This window comes from Cenococcum geophilum (genome assembly GCF_001692895.1).
Source record: "Cenococcum geophilum 1.58 unplaced genomic scaffold K441scaffold_20, whole genome shotgun sequence".
In the NCBI taxonomy this organism is placed as follows: Eukaryota; Fungi; Ascomycota; class Dothideomycetes; order Gloniales; family Gloniaceae; genus Cenococcum; species Cenococcum geophilum.
The window spans coordinates 1,152,509-1,175,428 of NW_027137578.1; the positions used below are offsets into that span (position 1 = coordinate 1,152,509).

The 22,920-nt window shown below is 46.4% G+C and overlaps 9 protein-coding genes across 9 annotated transcripts; 6 read left to right on the top strand and 3 right to left on the bottom strand.

Moving 5' to 3' along the window:
* Positions 1–332: 332 nt before the first annotated feature.
* K441DRAFT_696264 (FAD/NAD(P)-binding domain-containing protein) lies at positions 333–1,558 on the top strand. Its single transcript, XM_067652869.1, has 2 exons — positions 333–874; positions 923–1,558. The coding sequence occupies exons 1-2, from the start codon at positions 480–482 to the stop codon at positions 1,482–1,484; spliced, it is 957 nt and encodes a 318-aa protein (XP_067504212.1). The 5' UTR covers positions 333–479; the 3' UTR covers positions 1,485–1,558.
* Positions 1,559–1,856: 298 nt separating this feature from the next.
* Positions 1,857–8,505, top strand: nps6 (nonribosomal peptide synthetase; the record flags this gene model as incomplete). The annotated part of the gene is made up of 3 exons (XM_067645544.1): positions 1,857–2,523; positions 2,575–6,332; positions 6,388–8,505. 3 exons carry the CDS (start codon positions 1,857–1,859, stop codon positions 8,443–8,445), a joined length of 6,483 nt encoding a protein of 2,160 aa, XP_067504213.1. The 3' UTR covers positions 8,446–8,505.
* Positions 8,506–8,851: 346 nt separating this feature from the next.
* On the bottom strand, positions 8,852–10,165 carry K441DRAFT_636028 (aminotransferase GliI; the record flags this gene model as incomplete). The annotated part of the gene is made up of 3 exons (XM_067646454.1): positions 8,852–9,286; positions 9,333–9,938; positions 9,998–10,165. Coding segments are annotated over 3 exons (1,209 nt in total), but the record flags the coding sequence as incomplete, so codon positions are not given.
* Positions 10,166–10,922: 757 nt separating this feature from the next.
* K441DRAFT_687038 (aromatic prenyltransferase) lies at positions 10,923–12,145 on the top strand (the record flags this gene model as incomplete). The annotated part of the gene is made up of 2 exons (XM_067652054.1): positions 10,923–11,965; positions 12,016–12,145. 2 exons carry the CDS (start codon positions 10,923–10,925, stop codon positions 12,143–12,145), a joined length of 1,173 nt encoding a protein of 390 aa, XP_067504215.1.
* A 396-nt stretch (positions 12,146–12,541) lies between these two features.
* K441DRAFT_696268 (cytochrome P450) lies at positions 12,542–14,848 on the top strand. Its single transcript, XM_067652870.1, has 8 exons — positions 12,542–13,101; positions 13,151–13,329; positions 13,384–13,984; positions 14,043–14,058; positions 14,113–14,274; positions 14,323–14,387; positions 14,442–14,549; positions 14,611–14,848. The coding sequence occupies exons 1-8, from the start codon at positions 13,012–13,014 to the stop codon at positions 14,824–14,826; spliced, it is 1,437 nt and encodes a 478-aa protein (XP_067504216.1). The 5' UTR covers positions 12,542–13,011; the 3' UTR covers positions 14,827–14,848.
* Positions 14,849–15,023: 175 nt separating this feature from the next.
* On the bottom strand, positions 15,024–16,233 carry K441DRAFT_659591 (glutathione S-transferase). Its single transcript, XM_067648562.1, has 3 exons — positions 16,074–16,233; positions 15,595–15,925; positions 15,024–15,454 (listed from the first exon to the last, which is right to left on the bottom strand). Exons 1-3 carry the CDS (start codon positions 16,150–16,152, stop codon positions 15,124–15,126), a joined length of 741 nt encoding a protein of 246 aa, XP_067504217.1. The 5' UTR covers positions 16,153–16,233; the 3' UTR covers positions 15,024–15,123.
* Positions 16,234–16,428: 195 nt separating this feature from the next.
* On the bottom strand, positions 16,429–18,273 carry K441DRAFT_636038 (uncharacterized protein). Its single transcript, XM_067646455.1, has 3 exons — positions 17,673–18,273; positions 17,240–17,622; positions 16,429–17,191 (listed from the first exon to the last, which is right to left on the bottom strand). Exons 1-3 carry the CDS (start codon positions 17,946–17,948, stop codon positions 16,678–16,680), a joined length of 1,173 nt encoding a protein of 390 aa, XP_067504218.1. The 5' UTR covers positions 17,949–18,273; the 3' UTR covers positions 16,429–16,677.
* Positions 18,274–18,854: 581 nt separating this feature from the next.
* On the top strand, positions 18,855–20,336 carry K441DRAFT_636039 (methyltransferase GliN). The gene is made up of 2 exons (XM_067646456.1): positions 18,855–19,941; positions 20,001–20,336. The coding sequence occupies exons 1-2, from the start codon at positions 19,194–19,196 to the stop codon at positions 20,123–20,125; spliced, it is 873 nt and encodes a 290-aa protein (XP_067504219.1). The 5' UTR covers positions 18,855–19,193; the 3' UTR covers positions 20,126–20,336.
* Positions 20,337–20,696: 360 nt separating this feature from the next.
* On the top strand, positions 20,697–22,548 carry K441DRAFT_696272 (uncharacterized protein; the record flags this gene model as incomplete). Its single annotated transcript, XM_067652871.1, has 6 exons — positions 20,697–20,708; positions 20,763–21,221; positions 21,277–21,670; positions 21,726–21,759; positions 21,815–22,436; positions 22,470–22,548. The coding sequence occupies exons 2-6, from the start codon at positions 21,064–21,066 to the stop codon at positions 22,546–22,548; spliced, it is 1,287 nt and encodes a 428-aa protein (XP_067504220.1). The 5' UTR covers positions 20,697–20,708; positions 20,763–21,063.
* Positions 22,549–22,920: the final 372 nt, after the last annotated feature.

Consider the following 22,920-nt stretch of genomic DNA (forward strand, 5'->3'; position numbering starts at 1 on the left):
TATAAACGAGAATCTAAAGCTAAAGAAAGGAAAGGAGAAGAAGGGGAGCGCCGCTCAAAGCTATATACGATCTTCGCGTCACGTGACAGCAATATGCGGCAATCTGTGGCAACTTGCCGGTGCGTAGTTCTGCCAAGTTCTGCCAGTGCCGTAACAGGAAAGTAGTAAATTTAATGAAAGAAAATTTTGTGGGGAATGCCAAGAGAATATCACGATACTTTGATCGATACGAGATATTATATCGATCGTCGATCGTCGATCGTATCGAGATAAGATTAGATTTTACCCAACCCTGTGAAGTCGGGCAATTGTTCGAAGGACCTTAATTAGACCGAGAATCGGCTTCACAGGTTCGGTGTTTAATTTTCGGCTAATTTTGCAAGTGAAAGCGTCCGCTCTCAATCTTAATAAATATACTTTTTGTTTTCATCATTCTTATTTCTAATTTTACCTGTAAAATTCTTTTAATATTTGAACCAATGGCACAGCTCAAAGATGCCCTAATCATCGGCGGAGGGCCTGCCGGTTTGGCTGCAGCTCTTACTCTCGCACGTCAGGTCCAGTCATCTACCGTTCTTGATAGCGGTAATTATCGAAACGCAGGCACCGAATACATGCATATGCTTCCAGGCTTCGATCATATAAATCCAGCTGAATACCGTGCTGCTGCCGCAGAGAATGTTACCTCCCGCTATCATACTGTGTCTATTCATAATGTCACTATCGAGACCGTCAAGAAGACCGATGATGGTATTTTTGAGGCCATCGACAATAATGGTGGAAGGTGGAAGGGGAAAAAATTAATTTTAGCAAGCGGGGTAGAGGACATTTACCCCAATATTGAAGGTTACGCCGAATGTTGGTCTAATGGCATGTAAGTATACAATGAACCTCTAACTAGCCTCCGATTAAGAACGTATAGCTTTCATTGCCTATTTTGCAAAGGTTACGAGGAACGTGATTGTGAATCCTCCGGTGTTCTTGCCATTGATGGTCTTGCGAATATACCATTTGGCCTTCATGTGGCCCGTCAGGCGTCATCTCTAAGCAAATCAGTAACAATTTACACCAACGGATCCGAAGAATTGGCCTCCAATCTCGTCTCAGCCTTCGGATGGGCTAAGCAGATGAAGGCCGACTCACGGCGCATTAAGCGCTTCAAAAAGGGCCAGAAGAACGCGGAAGTCACCATTCAATTCGAAGATGGCACAGAGGCCGTCGAAGGTTTTCTGGCTCACGCTCCGGCAACGAAAGCTAGGGACCCCTTCGTAGAGCAATTAGGACTCGAAATAACCCCAAGCGGCGACATAAAGGCCGGTCCACCATTCTATCAGACGAGTGTCAAGGGCGTTTTTGCTGCAGGAGATAACTGCCTTCCAATGAAAAATGTACTACTCGCTCTGTCGGCTGGATCTTTGGCAGGCATGNGCGCCTCAACTCAAATCCTCGCCGAGAGCCTTGGGCAAAAATCGATGTTTGGATGATTCACCATGTAATCTAGGGCTACTAAAGTAGAATACCTTAGAAAATAACATACGTAATTGATAAAGAACTGCTCAAATATTCAAAGACTTAAAATCCTGCACGCCCATATTACCCGAATAGGTTCAGTTATCCGAATACGACTAACTACTCGCCGAATTGTATTGTCCGAAATTCCCGACGTTTACTCACCGATACAATCCGACCCGAATCGTGAAGTATGTATGTTACTGTCTTCTACACAGCCTACGGTCAGTGCTCACCTTAATGACTCCATGTATCTTGCCCTCCATTTTAATTAATCTCTCGTTCAGGCTTATTTTTACGTATCCTCTGCAAACCCACGGATGCAATGCCCTAAACACACACTCCCTATGGACAGGACCAATGACATTACGACTTCCAAGTCGTCTAGCTCTTTCAATCGCCCCAATTCAGTCTATGATCTAATCCAGAAACATGCTTCACATTTCCCAGACCATACTGCGGTCTCTGAAGGAGATTCTTCTCTTTCTTACTCAGACCTTATTTCTGCATCGAGACGGGTCGCTTTAATCCTGCGAAAACGAGGTGTGGGTTCTCAGGATATTGTTCCGATTTTGGCTTCAAGATGCCTAGAAATGGTCGCCTGCCTTCTTGCACTAGTGAGCATTGGAGCATGCTACGTTCCTATCGATATCGAGAATTGGAGCCAGGAAAGAACCGAGGCAGTTTTGGCCACTGTCTCCGCGAAGACTATAATAGTCACGGGGCTCTCACGGCACAGTTCTCTGAATACCATAGATAGCCAAGAGATCCATGAGGCAGTTCGTACAAAGTCTAGAGCTGCTCCACAGCTAGATTTGGCTCTCAATCATGTTTGTTCTGAGGATCCCGTTTACATTATATTTACATCCGGTACAACTGGAATACCCAAAGGTGTGTCAATCGCACATCGGAGCCTTCTGCACTATGTTCAACAAGGAAATGAAGATGCCCCGTTCAACCTAGGAACCACGCCGTCAGATAGAGTGTTACTGCTTTTCTCTGTCGCCTTTGATGGTATATCTGTCCATGATCTTGACGAAAAGCGCTCGCTAACAACCTAAATAGCTTGTTCTGGGGTGCTATTCAGCACATTGTGTAACGGAGGGCATCTGATCTTGTCTGAGTCATCGAGATTTCTGAAGGATGCCCGAAATTGCACTATACTTCCGGCCACCCCATCCCTTCTTGGTTCGTTGCAGGATCCTGGTTCCTATAGAAATATTCGGGCCATCTTCCTCGGTGGAGAATCACCAAGTCCCACTCTTGTCAACAAGTGGTGGTTGCCAACTCGTAGGATATATAATGCGTACGGACCCACTGAAACGACCATTTCCGCAAGCATGGCTGAATTACTTCCTGATCTACCTATTACACTTGGGAAGCCGGTGGAAAATAGCCGAATGCTTCTCCTGGATTCCAACTTGGTGGAATCCTCTGAAGGTGAGATCTGTATCAGCGGTCCAGGGGTGGCGATTGGCTATTTCAAGAACGACGGCATGACAAAAGAAAAGTTTATGGAATGGAATGGTTTACGGATTTACAAGACTTCAGATTTTGGAAGACAAACACCACATGGTATCATTTTCTTAGGCCGCAAAGATAGCCTTGTCAAGAATCGGGGTTTTTTAATCAACCTTGAAGTTGAGGTTGTCCCTGCGCTCCTGGAGATACCTGAGATCCAAGCTGCTACAGCCTTTATGCATCGCGAAAGACTTGTGGCATTTATGTCGCCTCTTGGAGTAAATCCCTACGAAGTACGCCTAATACTTTCGGATCGCCACGACAAGTTTCATGTCCCGGACTATATCAGAGCTGTCCCTTCTCTACCGCTAACACCAAACGGAAAAGTGGACGTCCACTCACTCAGGACACAGCTTGACTCTGGTCTTTCTAATACTACTGAATTGGCACAACGTGCTACGACGAATATGAACATCTTAAAGACCGCGATATCTATCGCATTATCTCTACCCGTAGTAGATATTTATGAAGATTTTTCTTTCTGGAACCTTGGTGGCAACTCACTGTCTGCTATCAGAGTTCTTTCTTATCTTCATACAAAGCAACTATCTATTCCTCTAACACGGCTTTTTCTACTTCCTGATTTGACTTCTATATCCGAAGAGTTGACAAAAATACGGCAAACCCCCGAGCCTGGTCATAATGAAGTGGCCCTTCCGCAACCCAAAGAAGATGTTCTCCATCTGCTTAAATCCAATATACCTATTACTCCAGTCCAACTAGGCATTATACGTTCCTCACTTCACAGCCCCACTACAGGGTACATGCTAGTATCAGTGTCGTTGGATGTAGCTCGCCAATCATTCGACACGAAGCAATTCAGGTGCGCCTGGGAGATTGTATTAGCTAGACATTCGATATTTCGGACGTCTTTTGATGTTATGAATGGATTGCAGAAGCTTGAGGCCCGCTATGAACATAATTGGAGGCAGAACTACGTCACCACCGAGCAACTAGAATACACGGTTGAGGAAGAATCATCAGCCCTGTTTGATCTGACAAGCAATATCTGCCAAGGATATATCTTTAATCCAGTTAACGCTTTCCGGCTGATTGTGGTTCCGGGCCATAAAGCTGTCCTTCTCTGGCTTGTCCATCATAGTCGAGTCGACGGGTGGTCGATGAGCGTCATCACCCAGGAAGTTCGGTCAGTCTTGTCAAGAAAATCTCTCCCAGATCCTCCTCAGTTTTGGGAATTCGCTCAAGATTCCCAAGTCCATATCGCTAGGACACGCGGAGATGCAAAAGCGTTTTGGAATAGCACTATGGAACGTTATCTCGAGGGCACCCAATTGAATCTCCCAAAGCCGTTCTACAAAAAGTCATCATTGGATGAAGAATATGTAAACCTAGGTCTTTCATTGTCTCAGGTTAACCGAGGCGCTCATGATCTCGGAGCATCACCCGCAGTAGTCATATACAGTGCCTGGGCTTTGTTGCTTTCCGCGTATACGTCGAAGGATCAAGTAGCCTTTGGTTCTGTGTTCTCTGGTCGCAATTTTCCCATTTCATCTGTGGAGCAGATAGTGGGTCCTCTTATCAGCACATGCCCCTTTCCAGTTGATTTGCAGGATATAGAATCTCAAAGCGCGCTTATAGACCAGATTCAAAGAACTTTGCTGAAAATAAGTGATCATCAGTGGTCAGCTGCCGAAGCTTTGGAAGAGATTGCACCTGGAAGTCACTCACGAATCTTTGATACAATCCTGTTTCTAGAGTATGATCTACCAGAATTCTCGACTACTGAAAGAGAAGAACAAGGGTTATGGGAACTCAACCGCAAAGATATTCCGGAATTTGGACTGACGATCCTTATCGAGAAAAACGAGAATGGATTGGTTCTTCGTGCTCTATTCGACACTTCTTTGTACGAAACCCCAATCATTAACCGGATGCTAAAGCACTTCCGCAATCTCATTCTCGCCATAATGGACGTTAGATGTAATCTCGTTCAAGACATCCGTAGCAGGATGTTGGATCCTGTCGAATACGTGTCCTTAACGCGAAACTCGCATCGGTTTTTAGATAAATATACCGGACCGACCAATCTGAAGGATTCCTTAGAACAAGCAGTGGACCAGTGGCCCGACTTAGTGGCTGTTGAGTCGCCAATACAATCATTAACGTATTACCAGCTTGATCAGGCTGGAAATTACGTGGCACAACATATTGCTAAGACCGTGAAGCCCGGAGACGCTGTCACAATAGTCAGTGATGGTTCATTACACTGGCTCATTGGCGTTTTTTCTATCATGAAAGCTGGCGCGGTTTATGTACCCCTCGATATAAAACTACCCCGCCAACGAATGGAGATTATTACTAAGACTGCTCGTGCGGTGCTATGTATCGTTCCAAACCGATCGTGCCAGGATATATTCCCGGCAGGCGAAATCCCGATATTATCTCTTGATGAGATTCTCGACTCATCATCAGCTGCGCATGCAAAACGTCTTCCTACTTTCACTAAATCAAGCGATATTGCCTACGTGATATTCACGTCAGGTTCTACTGGTGTTCCAAAAGGCGTCGAGGTGAATCACAATGCAGTGGTATCATATCTCTCTTATGAGCCCGCTAGAATGCATGCTGCGCCTGGTAGAAAGCATGCCCAGATGTTCTCTGGTGGATTCGATGTCAGCATAGCTGAGATTTTTGGTACCATTTGCTATGGAGCCACTCTGATCCTAAGAGATCCTGCTGACCCTTACGCCCACCTCACACGAGTCAATGCTACTATGATTACTCCATCATTTCTTTCGGTCTGTTCTCTGAACGACCTTCATAACTTGGACACGATTCTCTTTGCTGGCGAAGCTGTTCCGCAGAGCCTGTCAGATCGCTGGGCGGGCAATCGGCGGGTTTACAACTCGTATGGCCCCTGTGAATGCACAATCGGTGCTCTATTCAAGCTTTTGAGGCCTGGAGAGATGGTTACACTGGGCAATACTATCCCAAGAGTAGGAGCATACCTGCTTGATTCTCGGAATAACCCAGTACCTGTTGGTGTGATTGGCGAAATCTGCTTGTCTGGCCTGCAGGTAATGGATGGCTATATAGGAATTGAGATGGAGTCCCAAACAAAAGCGCGATTCGTCCCCGACCCTTTTAACCCCGCACAGAAAATGTACCGTACTGGTGATCTGGCAGTTTGGACCGAGTCTATGGAGATCAGATTTCTAGCACGAAAAGACAACCAAGTAAAGGTCCGAGGCTATCGCTTGGAGCTGGATGAGATTGAGCATGCAATCCTTTCCTCCTGCCCCGCCGTAACCCATGCCGCAGCCATCGTCAGTGATGAGAACGTCTTTGCTTTTGTTGCTCCAACGGATGCATGCCGCAGCCATCGTCAGTGATGAGAACGTCTTTGCTTTTGTTGCTCCAACGGATGTAAATACGTGGCGTATTCAGCAAGCTCTCCGTTCTCAGCTTCCGAGCTATGCTTGCCCATCCTCTCTAGTTGCTCTTCCAACTCTGCCCGTTACGCCAAATCAAAAGTTGGATAGAAACGCTCTCAAAAGCAAAATCAGGGATACCGCACGAAGACGCCTCCCAATCCAGACGCCTCGGACGAAAACGCAAGAAATTCTTGAACAAATTTGGCGAGAAACAATCAGCTTAGATAAGACTTTTGAAATCGGACCGGAAGATGATTTCATGGCTCTTGGTGGAAATTCGTTACGTCAGGTGAAGGCTGCTCAGAAAATATCTGCGGCTTTTGGCTTTGCAATACCTTTAGCGATCATCATTCGGAGCACCCAAATGTCAGAATTAGTGAAGGCTGTAGACAAATATGCAAACAGTCAAGAGCAGCGTCTACATCAGTCTGAATCCTTTGCTACCGCTTGGATGACTCTATCAGAACCTTCAACAGTGCTTTCATCTCTTGAGGAGGAGCTTTGGATTTGGCATACAGTATCACAGAACCCCCAGACCCTCAACGTGGCATGTAGATTGGACTTGACAGGCGATATTCATCTAGATCACCTTTTGCAAGCAATAAACTCTGTAGTCAGGTGTGAGGAGATCTTCAATACACGCTATGAATGCCGAGACGGTACATTGTGTCGCAGTATTTGCGAAACGGAATTTCAGGTCAATGTCTCTCCAGCGTCAGCAGCCAATACAGAAACCGCTATCTGCGTCGACAAACCTTTCGATTTGTCGCAGGGTCATTTAATCAGAGTTTCAGTCTTTGGAGATACTCCCCAAGTCTCAACTGTACTAGTTATGCATCACATCATAACGGACAAGGTATCTCAAAAGCTACTTCTGCATAAGATTCAACAATTGTACATAGATCTCCTTCAAGCCGATATCGAGAAAGGCCGAAGCTCGGCAGAGGCTGTCCCGAAATACGCTGACTGGGCTATGTGGAAACAATCGCAAAAAAAATCGCAGCCATTCAGAATGTCAGACGGCTGCGCCGAATACTGGAAAAAGCAAGTTGCGGATAGTCCGCCAAGACCGTTTGCATTCCAACATTTGCTTCCTGGTCAAGACGATGGAGCTTCATGTTCCTTCTTAGTTGCTTCCGGTCTCGCGTTCGCAGGATCTCTCGAATTTTATGTCGCAGCACTTACTCTTTCTTTACATGCTACTCTAGGCATAAGCGATGTCGTCGTTGGGATACCATTTATCGACCGAACTGAGCCTGGATCCCAAGGGATATTGGGCGTGTTTCTTGACCGGCTTCCAATTCGAGTTCGACTCAACCGTCAAACCATGAGGAAAGCTGAAACGTTCATCTCTGACATTCGATCTAAATTAGAGGGGGCTCTATCGCACGCTCTGCCTTACCAGGATATAAGGAAACTCTTGGGAAATACAGCACTATTTGACATCATGGTCATATACAATAGAAAAGAGGATTCCGTTGCAAATTCTTTCCAGCTGCCCAACGTAACTGTAGTTGAGCGTCACTTGAGAGCCAGCGGAGCAAAGTTTCCACTACTAGTTGAATTTAATGAGACAAATGATGGTGTTCTCTGCGAAATCGAATTTAACACGAATTTATTGAGTCGACGGCTTATCGATGGTCTCAAAGCAAAGATGCCATTTATCATCAACACACTGCATCAAAACGAGTCGCTCGAAATGATTTCTCCCGATCATCTAGAACAAGGAAAGACAGATCGACTAGCCACCGAGTCCCCAGCCACAGCTACCAGTCAGGCCAAAATAGACACAGTGCGAAGAGCCTTTGCAGAAGCTCTAGGTCTTGAGCTGGTTCATATAAGCTGCGGTAGATCTTTCTTCGATCTCGGTGGATCTTCATTACTATGCTTACGTGTGCAATCACTCCTCAAGGAACAAGGTGTGCAAGTGCCGGTACGGGATATCTTATTAGGACAAAGTGCAGAGGCTATAGCCGCAACACTCCAAGGATCTCTTGCACATGCTGATTTTTCAAGTTGAATTTTTTTACTGTGGTACAATTAATCATAGGTATGGCCAATAAAATAGCTTTCATTGCAGGTGATGAATTTACCTATTAGAATGCTATTCATTGATCACGAGAAGCTCCCGCCAAGGCACCTGAACCCTACTTGCCACGTGAGTAACAAATGAAGACATATGAGAGCCGCCATTCACATAGTCATTATAATGTTGAATTTACCTCACACAACTAGCTAAAGCCGCTCGAGCCTGAACACATAAAGGAGTTAATAATCCTCCTTGGTACTTAGAGCTCCTTACAAGGGTACTAAGAACCCGAAGGTTAAATGGACATGTCATAGGTGTGTAGGATATCTTGCTCTCTAAGTAGATCCTATCGAATAAAATTTAATTTCGGAAACTATTGATCCGCATATCTGCGGTTGAATGCCTGAATGCTACTATCAATCCTTGCCAACCCTTCCTTGAGAATTGAAAGTGGAACAGCATAACAGACTCGATACCATCCAGGATTCTTGAAGTGGTAGCTTGTGCCTGAAGAAAGAACAACGCAGTGCTGCTTCAGATATTGACCGAAAATTTTTTCAGACTCAAGACTATTACCAGGACATAGTTTTGCAAAAACAAACATTCCAGAGTTTGCCTCAACAAAGGGTATCTTCCTGTCAAGCAGGAATCGCCGAAATACTTCGTACGCACTTCTCAGCCTCTTCCCGCTTTGGCTTAGAACAAGCTCTAAGTTGCCTTCGGTCAAGATATGCCTGACGGCGAACAAAGTCGTTATTGACGAAGTCTGTTGGTGTGCGCTCAATGCACCGCTTAAACGGACGGCATGATTTTGCTGACTGATGAAGGCACCCTGATAGTATCAGCACCAATCTGTGCTATAAATACGGAAACCATACCAATCGAATGCCGCTGCAGCCAAAGTCTTTGCTCAGACTGTATATCACATGCACTAATTCATCACCATGCGCTAGAGATAAAGCTGAGACAAAACCAGCCGTTGAATACTCTTTTTCGGAATTTGGGTGTAATGATAGCGCATAAACTTCGTCAGAAATGTAATGGAGATTATTCCTGCGAGAGAACTCTAACATAGATTGGAGAGTTTCCCTCGGATAGCACTTTCCAAGTGGATTGTGAGGGTTACAGACCAAGACAGCTTTGACAGGAGCAGTTGATTTTTCCAGCGCAGTCTCATAGTACTTGACACTCTCAACTTGGAAAAACTCCTCAAGCGGTACGTGAATTGGTACTACTTTGGCGTCGTTGTGAATGCTTAATGATAAGTCCAGACCAGCCCAATACGGAGCAGCAATCATAACAGCGTCGCCGGGATCGCATATTTGCTCCACCAATGCTTCGAGAGCGTAGCTACCTCCAGCAGCCAATACAATATGGGAAGCAAGTACCGAGATTGCAGGGTTGAAATGTTGATTGATTATAGTGGCAATACGTTCTCTTGCTCTCGGACTTCCACCTATTCCCTCGGAATACGAAAGATCCTGCTTCGTATCAATATGTAGCCTATCGATCGGCGAAATATGGTACTTGCAGCCTCGGAGACGCCGCTCAGTGCTCCGGACATTTTCTGGACCATTTCCTCTTGTAGAAGCCAATTCTCGGCTGTACTAAGATCGACCACCGCGTCATCTCCAGACAGGACTGCTCCATGCTGGCTCAAAAGCTGAGGAATGATTGTTTTGTTTCTTTGTTCGCATCGACGAGAAAGCATTTTGATGTAAGTATTGTTTTTCTGGGTGACTCATTACTGAACTAGATGTAAACACAACAAGCATTCTACCCGCTTCCCGATTCTCGGTCTGCTCGGCCCGGCATCTCGGCCACTATTCGGACAGTAGCAGCAAATCAGTACGTCTACCGTTTTCAATCATGCAGTTAATTCCAGTCTATACCCTAGGTGTGCTTGAGGATGGTTCGGTGCAAAGGGTAATTGGTACGGTGTGGCTACGCAACACTCACATCGGATAAGCCTCTGAGTCTTCTCAAAAGAGCTCAGTTCACCCAACACAGAACTCCGAACCAACCATAGTACTTGTCTTCTTTTCCATCGAATGAAACTTTAATGTAATTTCTATACCTGACTAAAACTCTGACTATGCATTATCAGATCCGTTCAATCTCGATCCCAAATTACCTTTCCAAATCACTTTGCATATTTAACGAAATTACCCAATATGTGGTTTAGTTATTCAGTGCTGTTAGTGTGGAAATTCTATCCAGGTTGCCGGGAAACTACTAAACCAAGAATCGCAGTTGCCAGTACTTAGATAAATACTCAACCCGTCGGCCAAACGAAAAAGTAAGAAATACAGCTATTCTCACTTTGTGGACTCCCAGTTGACTTTTGATAGCTCCTTCCGCATCCAGCAAGCCAAATCAACCATTCGTTATCACCATCACGCAGCCAGAAATGGAGGAAAGCTAGTGAAGATTTAGATAGCATATATTGGCGCCGCGATGCCGGTATAATGCTGTGGGACATGATGGAGATGGCAGGCTATACGAACCAATCGCAGGAATTTCACTCTGACTTCTTTTCTCGTAATACTGCCAAATTCCTGGGGCCTCATCCTGAAGGGAGCCAGAAATCAGACTCCTGGAAAAGCTTTATGACTGATGACCATACACCGATAGAGTTTAGTTGGAATTGGTCAGCAAAGCGGATGACTCCATCTGTCCGCTATTCGGTCGACCCAATTGGAAACTCGGCAGGAACAAGAATTGACCCTTTCAACACCTACGAGAGCATTGAATTCCTCGAGAAAACTCTTCGTTTAGCGCCAGGGATCGATCTCGGATGGTACGAATATTTTACGAAGATGCTGACCATTTCTGGAACAGAATTGGCTCATCAAGAACTTATGTCTTCGAAAGTTCCCAAATCCCAACAATTTCTGGCATTCGAACTTGTTGATGAGAGTGTTATGGCCAAAGTCTATTTTTTACCCCAATGGAAAGCCATAAGCACTGGAGGGTCTACCCTTTCTGTGGTGGAAAAATCTATTCGAGAGCTTGAATCATATGATCCTTCTCTAACAGCCGCATTTGATATCATCGCCAACTTCATTCGCTCATTTCCTAAAGAGGAGCGGCCAGAGGTGGAGATTGTTGCCATTGATTGTATTGATCCAGCAAGGTCACGCATCAAAATTTATCTAAGGTCTCGAGAAACATCATTTAATAGCGTCATCGATATGATGACACTAGGGGGAAGACTGCCATCAATGACGGAGAAAGGCCTTATATCCCTGGATGATCTGTGGTGTTCGGTACTCAGTCTCGATCATTCTGGTATAACCCTTCCAGAACAGACTCATAGAACTGCTGGAATTCTGTATTACTTTGAACTAAAAGCAGGCTCAACGCTCCCCAAGTCTAAGGTTTACATCCCAGCAAAACACTACGGCGGGAATGACCAAGCCGTGGCATTCGGACTTTCAAAATTTCTGGGAAAAAGGGGTCAGTGCATGGCTGACGGTAGCACTTACCTGAATAGCATTACACAACTCTGGTAAGTCGCGGGAGAAGAAGGATCCAAAAGCTAAACTAATATTCCGGAAGTAAGCATCGCGAACTTGCGGACGGTCTGGGATTTCACACATATATTTCATGCGCAGTTGATGGTGATGATTTGAATGTAACGTCTTACTATAACCCAGAGATTTACCACACATCTCGTTTGTTGAATTGATCTATGGAATTGGCGTTAAGTTTATGGCTGCAGCAAAAATTCATGCTTGCTTTGGAACCTCAACGAAAAGAACGAAGTTAGGGGTTTACTGAGCGTCGAGATACAATAAATGTCTTTTCATATAGCATGGCGTCTAATTTATTCTGTCACCTGAAGTTGGCGAAGAGGGGCGTTAAATCGTAGGACGATAAAAGTAAATTTATCGAACGGAGTTTTAGACTTGGATTTACAATTCTTCTATTACTTAGAAATTTTATTAACTTATTTTCTTCCAAGAAAAATGTACTTGTTGATTGAGTTTAAGCGAAAACACGCTCAATATCATATTCTAAAACCTCCGTCTGATCTACGACAGACCTTGCGAACAACTTCCCAAACCCATCGTCCCGCCTTCTACTACCGAATTATTTCTGTATCTATCTCCAGAAGCTCCCCTGCAAAGTATTAGAATTTCGCCGGCCGTGTTTCCGCTTTGCCACCAGCCACTTAGCGTAAGACCGAACTTAGCGAATGGAAATTAAGATATCTCCTGAGCCAGAGCAAGAGCAGTCCGTGGACGGAAACAACAGTAGGCGGATTTAGCAGATCTGAACCTGCATTCGGGACCCTACATGAAAGTCAAACTTCGTGGAGAATCGATTACTTCCGGCCGGACAGTATCAAACAAGATAGAATGCCGACAGGGAATAGAACGCCGAGTCGCCGGGCTACATCGTCAATAACGTTCTTCACTATGTGAGTTGTTCCGGTCACGCTAGCGTATACGACATACCACATCAAGCTATCAACCTCCTCAGACGATAAGCACAGCCAGTCTGCATTTCCTTTCTAAGATCATTGCGGCTCGCCCTGAGCTAACTAAAAGGATGAGTTTGCATAGCCTCATACCTCTATCTTGCATCATTATTTTAGGATCATCATGGTTAATAATAGCGAAAAAGGAAGCCTTTGTTATGGTATGCACTTGGTGTCTTTGTAGAGCGTTCACCTGACACTTGTATTCAGAGAATATTTGAACTATTGTATCCGATCAGAGACAGCCAAGGTCACACAATCTCTGGACCCTCTTGGAAATGGCCAAATGGTCACACAATTGATAAGTTCCTTCACGGCAGGGAAAGGAGCAGAGAATGGCGAGTATACGGATCTGTGTATCGTATATGGTCATGCAATATACCCGAGATGTATTCTATTTTCCATTTATATTGTCCCCTTAGGCAGAAAGTAATACTTGATAGAGTCATCACGACCCCTGAAGATGTCCGAGCTTTCCACTCAGATTCAGATCTTCATAATAAGTCAGCTTCCAGCAATGGCGGCTGGTTTTTCCACCAGCTCTTGGGAGATTGTATGGGCCTCACCAACGGCAGTAGATGGAAGAGATTGCGTTCTGAGTTTAGTCACGTCTTTACCTATGGAGAAGCTTTGCACATGAGCCCTTCCATCAGCAAATATGCGCATAACTATGTGAGGGCAATGATGCCGGCCATACAAGCGGCAGAGTTCACAATTCATGTTTCCAGCACTTTCATGCAGTTTCCTTTCTTTTGCACTGCTGATGCCCTCTATGGTCCTATGACAGAAGACGAAAAGAGCAAGCTTTGGTTGATAGGTCAGCAGAGTCTTGCCTTAATGCGATACGTGCTTCTCGGAGGCATATATCGTTTCAGAATCTCGCAAATATTCTGCAGTGGGGCTACCAAAGAGCTTGGTGCATTTCAAAAGGAATGGTCTGCCTTTAACAATAGGATGTACCAATCGAGACGGTCCCGGTCTCCTACACCTCCTATAGTATCAGCTTGGAAGCCCGTCACAGAAGGGAAGCTCCTTGAATCCGAGGTATCGCAAAAAATGTATAATTTTTCCTTTTCACTCCGATGCTTACAAACTATTTTAGGTTTTGCAGACCCTAAGTGAGATGCTCTTTGCGAATCTGGATGTCTCTTCTCACGTGCTCACATGGTTAGTCACTCTCCTAGCAGAGAATGAGGATCAACAGCGAAAGCTTCGTGACGAGATTCGAAATAAAGGAGTAAATAAGAACACATCTTTGAATGATTATTGCAACAGCAAGGACACTTTTCTAAGAGCCTGCTATCTGGAGTCTCTTCGACTTCGTCCTTTCACAGGTTGAGTCATCTACAATGCCGGGGTTGGCGAAAGCTTACATAGGCTAGTATTCTCAATACCTGAAAGTTCCCCTTCAGAAAAGACCCTGGGTGGTTTTCGGATACCTGAAAATGTTAGAATCTTGAACTCACCGCACTATATGAATTAGTACTTACAAGTTTTACAGACCTCCGTTGTTGTTGATGCGCTCGAGATTAACGTCAACAATCCATTTTGGGGGAAAGATAGTCAGACCTTCAACCCAGAAAGGTTTAACAACATTAAGCAAGCAGATGTAAGTCAGAGATCATATCACCCTCTAATTAAAATTAAAATTAACTCTTCAATGTCACCAGCTCCGATACAATCTCTTTGCGTTTGGCTTTGGGACAAGAAAATGTCTGGGTCAATATTTCGCCGAAGCCATGATCAAAAATTTTGTAATCTATCTCCTAGATCAGTACGAATTGTGTCTTCCGCCATCCGAACGTAGGAATGGAGAGTATAAGGTGGATAGCAGTACCTGGGTTCCAATTTCCAATGTAAAACTAGTCCTGGCGAAGCTTAAATAGGATTTATTGATAACAAATGGGCTTTTTGAACCCGTTTCATTTCTATCAATCCTAACTGTCGAAAGCCGAATAGGGCCTAGTTCAGGGGTTCCCCCTACATAAATAGCCTTGATCCTCACACGAGTGCTGACCCTAATTATGCACTTTACGTCAAGCAGAGACATATAAATGCCTCAGTAATCAGAAAATCTTCAAGAGGTACAGAATTATTTATGGAAACTCTCTAGGGCTGCTTAATCTCTGCTCATCACTTGGTACAGCACGACGAACCTTTCCCTCATCTCCTCGTCATCCCTGTCAAACGCCCTCTTCATGCCCAAATTTCCCCACCCTATTCAGCGCCCTGGCCACGTAAGGCAACTCTACCATTCTCTCACTCCATCCCTTTAACGCTGGATAGTCATCGAAACTGATTTCTGCCGTCGCGGCAACCTTCTCATTTGCAAGCGGCAGTATGGCAATATCCGCAATTGTGGGCCGCGCAGGCAGTGCAATGTATCGCTGGTCTGGCTCGCTAAGACGCCGGTCTAAAATTGCATATTCGTTGCGGATCCAGGTCGCGAATACAGACATCGCCGCATCGCCGACGTTTTTAGGCTTCAACATCAGCCAGGATTTACCGGTCGCGCTGAAATACAATGTTAGCTACTTGCAAACTCCCTACGGGGTTCGTAACTGCGGGAATCTTGGAAAGTCCTAAGGACTGGCAAGCTTCGCGACCCCATGGAATGTGGAGGTATGGAGGGGAGAGGAGGTAGAACGGCCCACCCAAGACCCGCAGTATATCCCATAAGCCAGCTTATGACGCTTGCCCGTTCCCTTAAACCCCTACCTCCAAATACACCTTCCTTGTCATACTTATCAGCCAGGTACAAAAGACAGGCTGAGCTATCAAACACATTAATTCGCTCTTCACAAGGCGAAGTTCCGCTGTCAACAACTGCAATATCTTCCAGAGCGGGCACCATCTTATATGGATTCACTGCATGAAACCACGTCTCGGTGCTGGTAGAGTTAATTATGTGGATAGAATGCGGTATTGAGAGCGCTTCAAGGAGGATGAGCGGTTTTACTGTGTTGGCAGTTGAGGTTGGGGAAGCTGTCAGATTTAATAAATTTCAAGCAGATTAAAGCAAATAAATTAAGGAGCTGAATATAGGGATGAACATAAAGGGTACGGGAGGTTGGAGTATTGGGGGTGGCAGACGGAAGGGATGGAAAAGTTTTGCTAGTTGAAAATGCGTTACCTTTTTTAACGTACAACGTTATCCTATCATTGGCAATTGAGGGATGCTGGGAGTAGTCTATGTCTCCGTTGGTAGTCATGGTGGGCTTCTGAGGCAAGAGCTGAATAATTCAAATTCTAAGATCCGATGGTGGCACACGCGTGAAAAGGATGGTTTGACGAGTAGAAGGTCGAAGATTACTTTGGTGGCGCAGCAAGGTGGATATATTAAATATCTCGGTGAGTATTTTGGCGAGGATTTAAATCTGCTACATCCGAGCGCTCTAAATGCGTGAGTTTGAAGCTAAATTTATGGGGATTTATGAGATATATATCACGGAGCTACTCAAACGCTTCAATATTTGAATATTTGTTTTCTTTAAATGTTCGTAGAAGATATGTATACCTTTCAGGTTGTTTTGGATATTGGATAATGCTACAACTGCATCTACCCCTGTGAATGCCGTCCTGTCAAGCCGCCCCGAGTCTACTTCACGCCATTTTAAATCAAGATTCCCGCTATACTCTGAGGAAAGATGTCCTATTGGAATATGAAATGGGCTTGGGTGCAAGAAATTCAAATGATTTTTTTATAAGAAAAAAAGCCTGCGCCATAAACAACACACTCAAACAATATGTTCCCCAGCCGAAGCATGCTTAAGAGAATTAACATCCCAGCCCTGAGTCACGTGCACGTTGTTCTCCGAGTACCCATCTAAAGTAGTCCCATCATTTTCGCTCTCGCTCAATCTCTCAGTAGCTGTAGTAATCTGCGTTCTCGTGCTGTCAAACTCGAGCGACAGAAGTTCGGGTGAGGTGATGAACTTTGGTAAGCTATCAAACTTAGGCGACTCCTTTGTAAACGATTTCTCAGACGATTGATCGGTACTGCCGCGCGAGCCGCGCTTCGAGGAGAAGCGGCTTGCGCTGAGCATGCCCTTGGCGTAGGAGCCAATGCGAGAGTTGCGGAGACGGACAAGGACGGGGGAGAATGCAGGAATAGAGACACAGATGATGCCACAAATAATTTCGAGAATCTCAAGGAAGAAGGACAACCACATCGAGGCAGTAGCATCGGATTCATCGATTTTCACTAGGCTGATGAGACAGCTAACGCGCAAGATGGAGCAGAGGGTGGCACTGTGGCAATGTTAGGCTGAAGAAATTGGAGGAAGTGGTTAGACTTACATAATTCCAAGGAGGAAGATGAAGGACAGGTAGATCTTGCGGGATGTCTTCGCGTGAAGCTTCCAAACCGGATATAAAGGAAGCAAAAGGATAAAAAAATCAAGGATAATATGAGCAATGCCTCCTCCACCGCAGCTCTTGGATTGAGAGATGCAGTGGCCCGGTTCCGTTGGGATCCAAAGCTTCGCCAGTGGGATGCATTCTCCCATAATAGCTCCGAAAAGGGAGAACCACCAGCCAGCAACCATGGCCATGATGGTCCAGGAGGCATATTTCACCCATGGATGTGCAATGCCGAAGATGCGGATGTAAAAAGACAAGATTGACAACTGGGTGATGACAACAGCACTTCCCCAGAGAATCCCGGAAGCTATTGCTCCAGACTGTCCATAGAGTGTCAGTCAGGAAAACGTGTTATTGATGTTTGAATTACCTTTGCAAATATCTCAAAGTTCCCAGGACTCAGCTGTGTGATAGACACCCCAAGTCCACCCCACACAACGCAGACGACGACATCGGCGTACATAGCATAAGCAAGCACCAAGCCAAGTACAACTAGCCAATCGTCTGCCCTCAGCTTTTGCTTTGTTAAATGTCGAGAGTAGAGTCTCATGCAAACAGCTAGAGTTGTGAGAGGGAGTAGGATGGCCGGAGCCACAGTCAAGGTGAGTTGAGGTCCATTTTTGGGTACGAATGGCTGGACCTTCATGATTATGACGTTCTGCCGTTGGACATGCGGAAAAGAAGTATAGCAATGGAGACAAACCCCAAGAAGTAATGCTACGAGAAACCGAGAGTTATACAGAAGAATGCAGATGTGAGAAAAATAAAACCGTCAATCGGCTCACCATATACTCTGGCCCAGCGGGGTGAAGGGGTGGATGGATAGAACGCTTAGAGGACTGATTAGCCGGGCGATAAGCCAGAGCAGCACTATTCCGGGCTACGGACCCGCAGGGTGTGTTGGACCCTGGATTAGAGGCGCATCGCTTCAGTCCTAAGGTGGGATGGTCTTTTGCTCGCCAAAGTCCGTAGTTTGAAGCTTTGAATGGGTGTTCTATTTTGACAAACTGCACTAGACCCTGACGTCAACGATATCCTATGATCATAGCAGTGTGGCTTTGGCGATCAACAGCCCTGCATCGAAGGTTGAACGTTTCGGTGACCGATCTGCACGGACTTTTTCCACCTGCATCCTGGCTCCCGTTCTCCAAGGTGATGTGCACGGACTCTACCATTTTCGGCAGTGGCCCCGCGGAGGCTTGGAATCGGCCAGCCACGCCTTCAACAAAACCTACGGCTCCAGATTTACCACAGCGTTAAACCCGAGAATACAGATTTTCAAGAAATACCGACACGGCCTGCAGGGTTGCACAGTTTGTGTTCGAAGAATAGCTTCTCAGATCGCTCTCTGGAAAGGATACTGAGTATCTACCTAGCAACGGAAGGGGAGCAACGTGGGGAGGTTGATACGTTCCGTGATCGGCACGGACTTCGGTTCTGCCAGGGCCCCAGGCCCGGTGCCGTTTCCCTGGCCAGCGCGTCCGTCGCTTGTGTCTCAGTAGCGCGACACCCACAAAGAATGCAGTTCTTGATACGTACGCCATCCAACCCAGAACAGGCAGACTGAGTAAACTGAACATACAAGCATCATGACCATCTCATCTTATTTCGTGTACCTTGGCTCTCCGTCAGCCCAACAGAGAAACTCAAAGCTCGGCGCTATCCTCGGCGGACAAAATAATTCGCCATTTCGCGAGTATACTCACCGAGCTTTGGCCTTCAATGGCTTCAAAGCCCAAAACATTCGAGAAGGTCAAAGCGATTGCCTCTGCTACCTTATCGCTTACATCTCATTCAGCCTTCCTCAGCGTACACTTCGCTGACTTCCCAGAACCTGCCCCTCTATCTACCTCGCTCAGCACTTCTTATTTCCGCAGACCCTAGACCAATCATGGCTCCCCACGCGCAAGATGAGGCTGAGGCTGCAACCACTCACACTGCCTTCGACGAGGCCATGGAGAAGAAAGGCCAAGACGAATACACGAGACTCCGCAAGCAACACGACCTGTTCAGGATAGCTGTTCAAGACCTTGTTCAAGTCCCCATCTCCAAAGACGCCCCAGTTCGCATCATTGACTCTGCCACCAACGATGGAACTTGGCTAGTTGATGTCTCTACTCAATTCCCCAATGCTACTCTAGTGGGCGCCGACAACAATCCTACACATTTCAAGCAGATTAAGAATCTACCTCCCAGCATCAGCTTCAAGACCCAGTCAATTTTTGACCCTTGGCCCGCCGAGGACAAAAATGCGTACGATCTTGTTCACCAGCGATGCATTCTTGCGCTGTTTAGTCCAGCCCAAGGACAGGCTGCGATTGAAGGGCTTTTCGGCTTGGTCAAGCCAGGCGGTTACATCCAAATTATTGAGGGCGACCTGCTTTCGTTTGATGGAGGGGCCAACCATCCAGGCATGGCCAAGCTGATGGACTTCTGTGAGAAGGCATTTCCCAAGGCAGGCATGAATAATACTGCCGGGAGGTATCTGAAAGGATGGCTAGAAGAAGCCGGTGCCGTAGATGTCCAGAGCAAAATCATCTCATACGAGATGGGTGCTGCAGCGAAGACGCAGGACCTGAAAGACGCCACGACAGACCACATCATGGATATGATTAGCAATATCGAGAAGGTCGCGTCCAGTGAGTACTTTTCTTGTCTCCGACATGAAGGCATTGCAAGCTTAGCTGACTACCGAAAGTGATACCGAATTACTGGTTTACGCCTGACGACTTCAAGAAGCTCAAAGACGCGGTGTTCGACGACATGCAAACTGTAGGCAATACTTGGCGATACCACCTCGCGACGGGGAAGAAGCCTGCTTGAGAAAGCTTGGTAGGCTTCGGTGGCCGAAGGGTCACCAGGGCGCTTTTCGCGGGCACTTTCAAGGATGTCATACCAATTCTCTGTACGTGGCGTTTGGGACAATTAAGGTTAGCAAAGACCGGGCGCTCGGCCTCAAGCATGGCATGCCTCTACAAGTGTATCATAGAAATCACCAGTGTCTTTGAAGCAACCAAAATCTTGTACTACGCTGCCTATTCATCATAATAACTCTGTGACCCAATTTACTCATTATCAACGCAGCCCTTGGGTTTCGCACAAAGCCACCAAAAACTATCAAGCTAAAGAGGACAGGTAAGGTTCTCTGAGTTAGTGGTCGTCGCAGGAGATATATATAGGTACGGACTTTTGGCAGCAAATTGATAACAAAAGGTGCCTCGGCGATGTTATCGGCTACTGGGTTAGTGCCATCTTAGCCATCTTAGCCATTTTATCCGCAATACCATCCTCGTTCGGCAGGCTTACACCACAGCCACCAGGATTAAACGAGAGTCAGTCTAACTCACAGCCAAACAGCTAGACACGCCCACCAGGCTGATTCCGCAGGCTTTACGGACTATGGATGGTACGGCAATTCGACTTACTCCCCACTCTATGAAGCTAATTAGCTCTGATTCAGCACCTCGTCCCCCACACTCCTCAAAGCCCCCGCCAATAATGTCGAAGGCGTCTTTATGGAGATCGAGACCTTGAATAACACCCTTCAGCTGCCGTAGCTCTAAACGACGTCAGGCATGCAGCAATCCTTGCTAATTTACGTGCCAACGGGCGCTATCCTTGCTCGAAGTTGTGCCTGAGAACACTGATAGCTACGGGGTCTTGCTGTCCCATAGCCTCCCATGTGCTCCCGCATTTACCTGACCGACTGAGCGCCGCTCTATACACTGCACTTTCTTTCGAACTTATTGCGCCACTCGAAAATGCCAGAGCCTGCTTCACCCAGAAACGACATGGCCAGCCGCAAAAGTCCTCGTGCTGATGATGGACCGAGGAAGCTTCGATCAGCCTGCGATGCTTGCCATAGCGCTAAGATTCGATGCTCTGGAGGTGGCGTCCCATGTACGAGATGTAAAAGAGAGTATGTTACTGTTGAAGACCCTTCAAATACTGAGACTGACGAATAGTTACCTCAGCGGTGTACAGTGCCATTACAGCTACCGTGCAAACCTGGGAAAGCCCAAAGGCAGCTTGAACAAAAAGACATTAGAAAGGTTGAGGAGGAATGCAGAGCAGCAATCTACCAATGTAAACTCCGAAAATATCAACAATGACCGGAACAGCCAATTCTCGGGCTCTACTGGAAGTATAGATTGCGATCAGACGTTTTCTGCATGCGACCCTATGACTACGCTTTCGTCAATTGCACCGCAGCAGCAAACTCCACTCTCACCCGCGAGCCTAGACGATATATTAGGGAACAGCTCAATTGGGCCGCCAGGCTCCTCAGCATTTCCAGACTTACCAGCGTTTGAGGGGATGATGCCAGACTTCAATGGCTCAATTCTACCTCAATTTTCTCCCAGAATGGTAAGCATTTTGAGCTCACCCGATTGTAACGGAACATACACTAAGCCTCGCATAGCCCAGCCCTCAAACATCACATTCGCATTCCAAAGGTAAGCAGCAGGCATCTGGTCTGCATTGGTGCCCATGCTAATTCGAGGTACGTAGTTCAACCTGCCGGAGGTGAGTCTGATGACAGCGACTCAGAGGATGAGGAATCAGAGGATGAGGTCAAGAAATTGGACGCCTTCAACATCTTCACATCCGCGTGTACACAGAAATCACCGAATCCACCTTCGCTGTTTCCTGGCCGCCATGACAGCTTCCATTTCCCCAACACAATGCCGTTCCCGGCAACACCGGACTCCCATTCTCGAGTTCGAATGGGCTCCTTCTCCTGCAATTGTTTCCAGACCTTCACCGACCAGCTCTGCCAGCTGCGAGCTGTTGAAAAAGGTCAATATTCTGGGATGGACACGGTGTTAAACCACACTCAGCTCACCCTCGCCTCCGTCTCTCAATTCCTTCAATGCTCGTCCTGCTCCACAGACACTCAAGTCTTCTTCCTTGCCGCCATGCTTCTATTCAGCACGCTCCGTCTCAACGACACCATGATTCACCCTCCTGGAACTCCCTGTCCACAACTTGAGATCCGTATAGGCAACTACAACGCACCGGGCCAGCTCGGCGAAGTCGTTAAGACAATTCTTGTGAGCTCAGAGCTTGGGAAACTGAAAACACTGCTCGAGTCGTTCGGGCGCAAAATCGACTGTCTACGGGGCGAGCCCGCGTATGTTGATTTCTTGCGCTACCAAGTGCACAGTCTTGAACGCGAACTAAAGCGCACGACGAAGAAAGCCGGCGTGCCCGACCTCAGGGCCGCTGCAGTGCGGGACAGCTAATGCCCGTATATACATGTGGGAGCTTTGTGTTACACAGCGATTCGTAGCGCGGCGTTCGTGGTGTTTAGGATCCACACAATTGGGTTTGGATTTCTTGATAGCGATGTCGTACTACACGAAGACTCTGAAGGGCTGCATGCAGTATCAAATTTAACCAATATATTATAACAAGGATGATCCGTGCGTTTGCCCCGTGACCCCGGAATTCTAATCAATGGTTCCGCTAGCCCCTTAACCGGGCAGGAATATCCCTTACGCCTATTTTAAAGACGATGTATAAGTACATACACAAGAGACCATTTATTCGCCAACACTAGCTGCGTGGATTTTAAGCGAGATCCAAAGCTGCTCATGAAAGCATAATGGGGAATT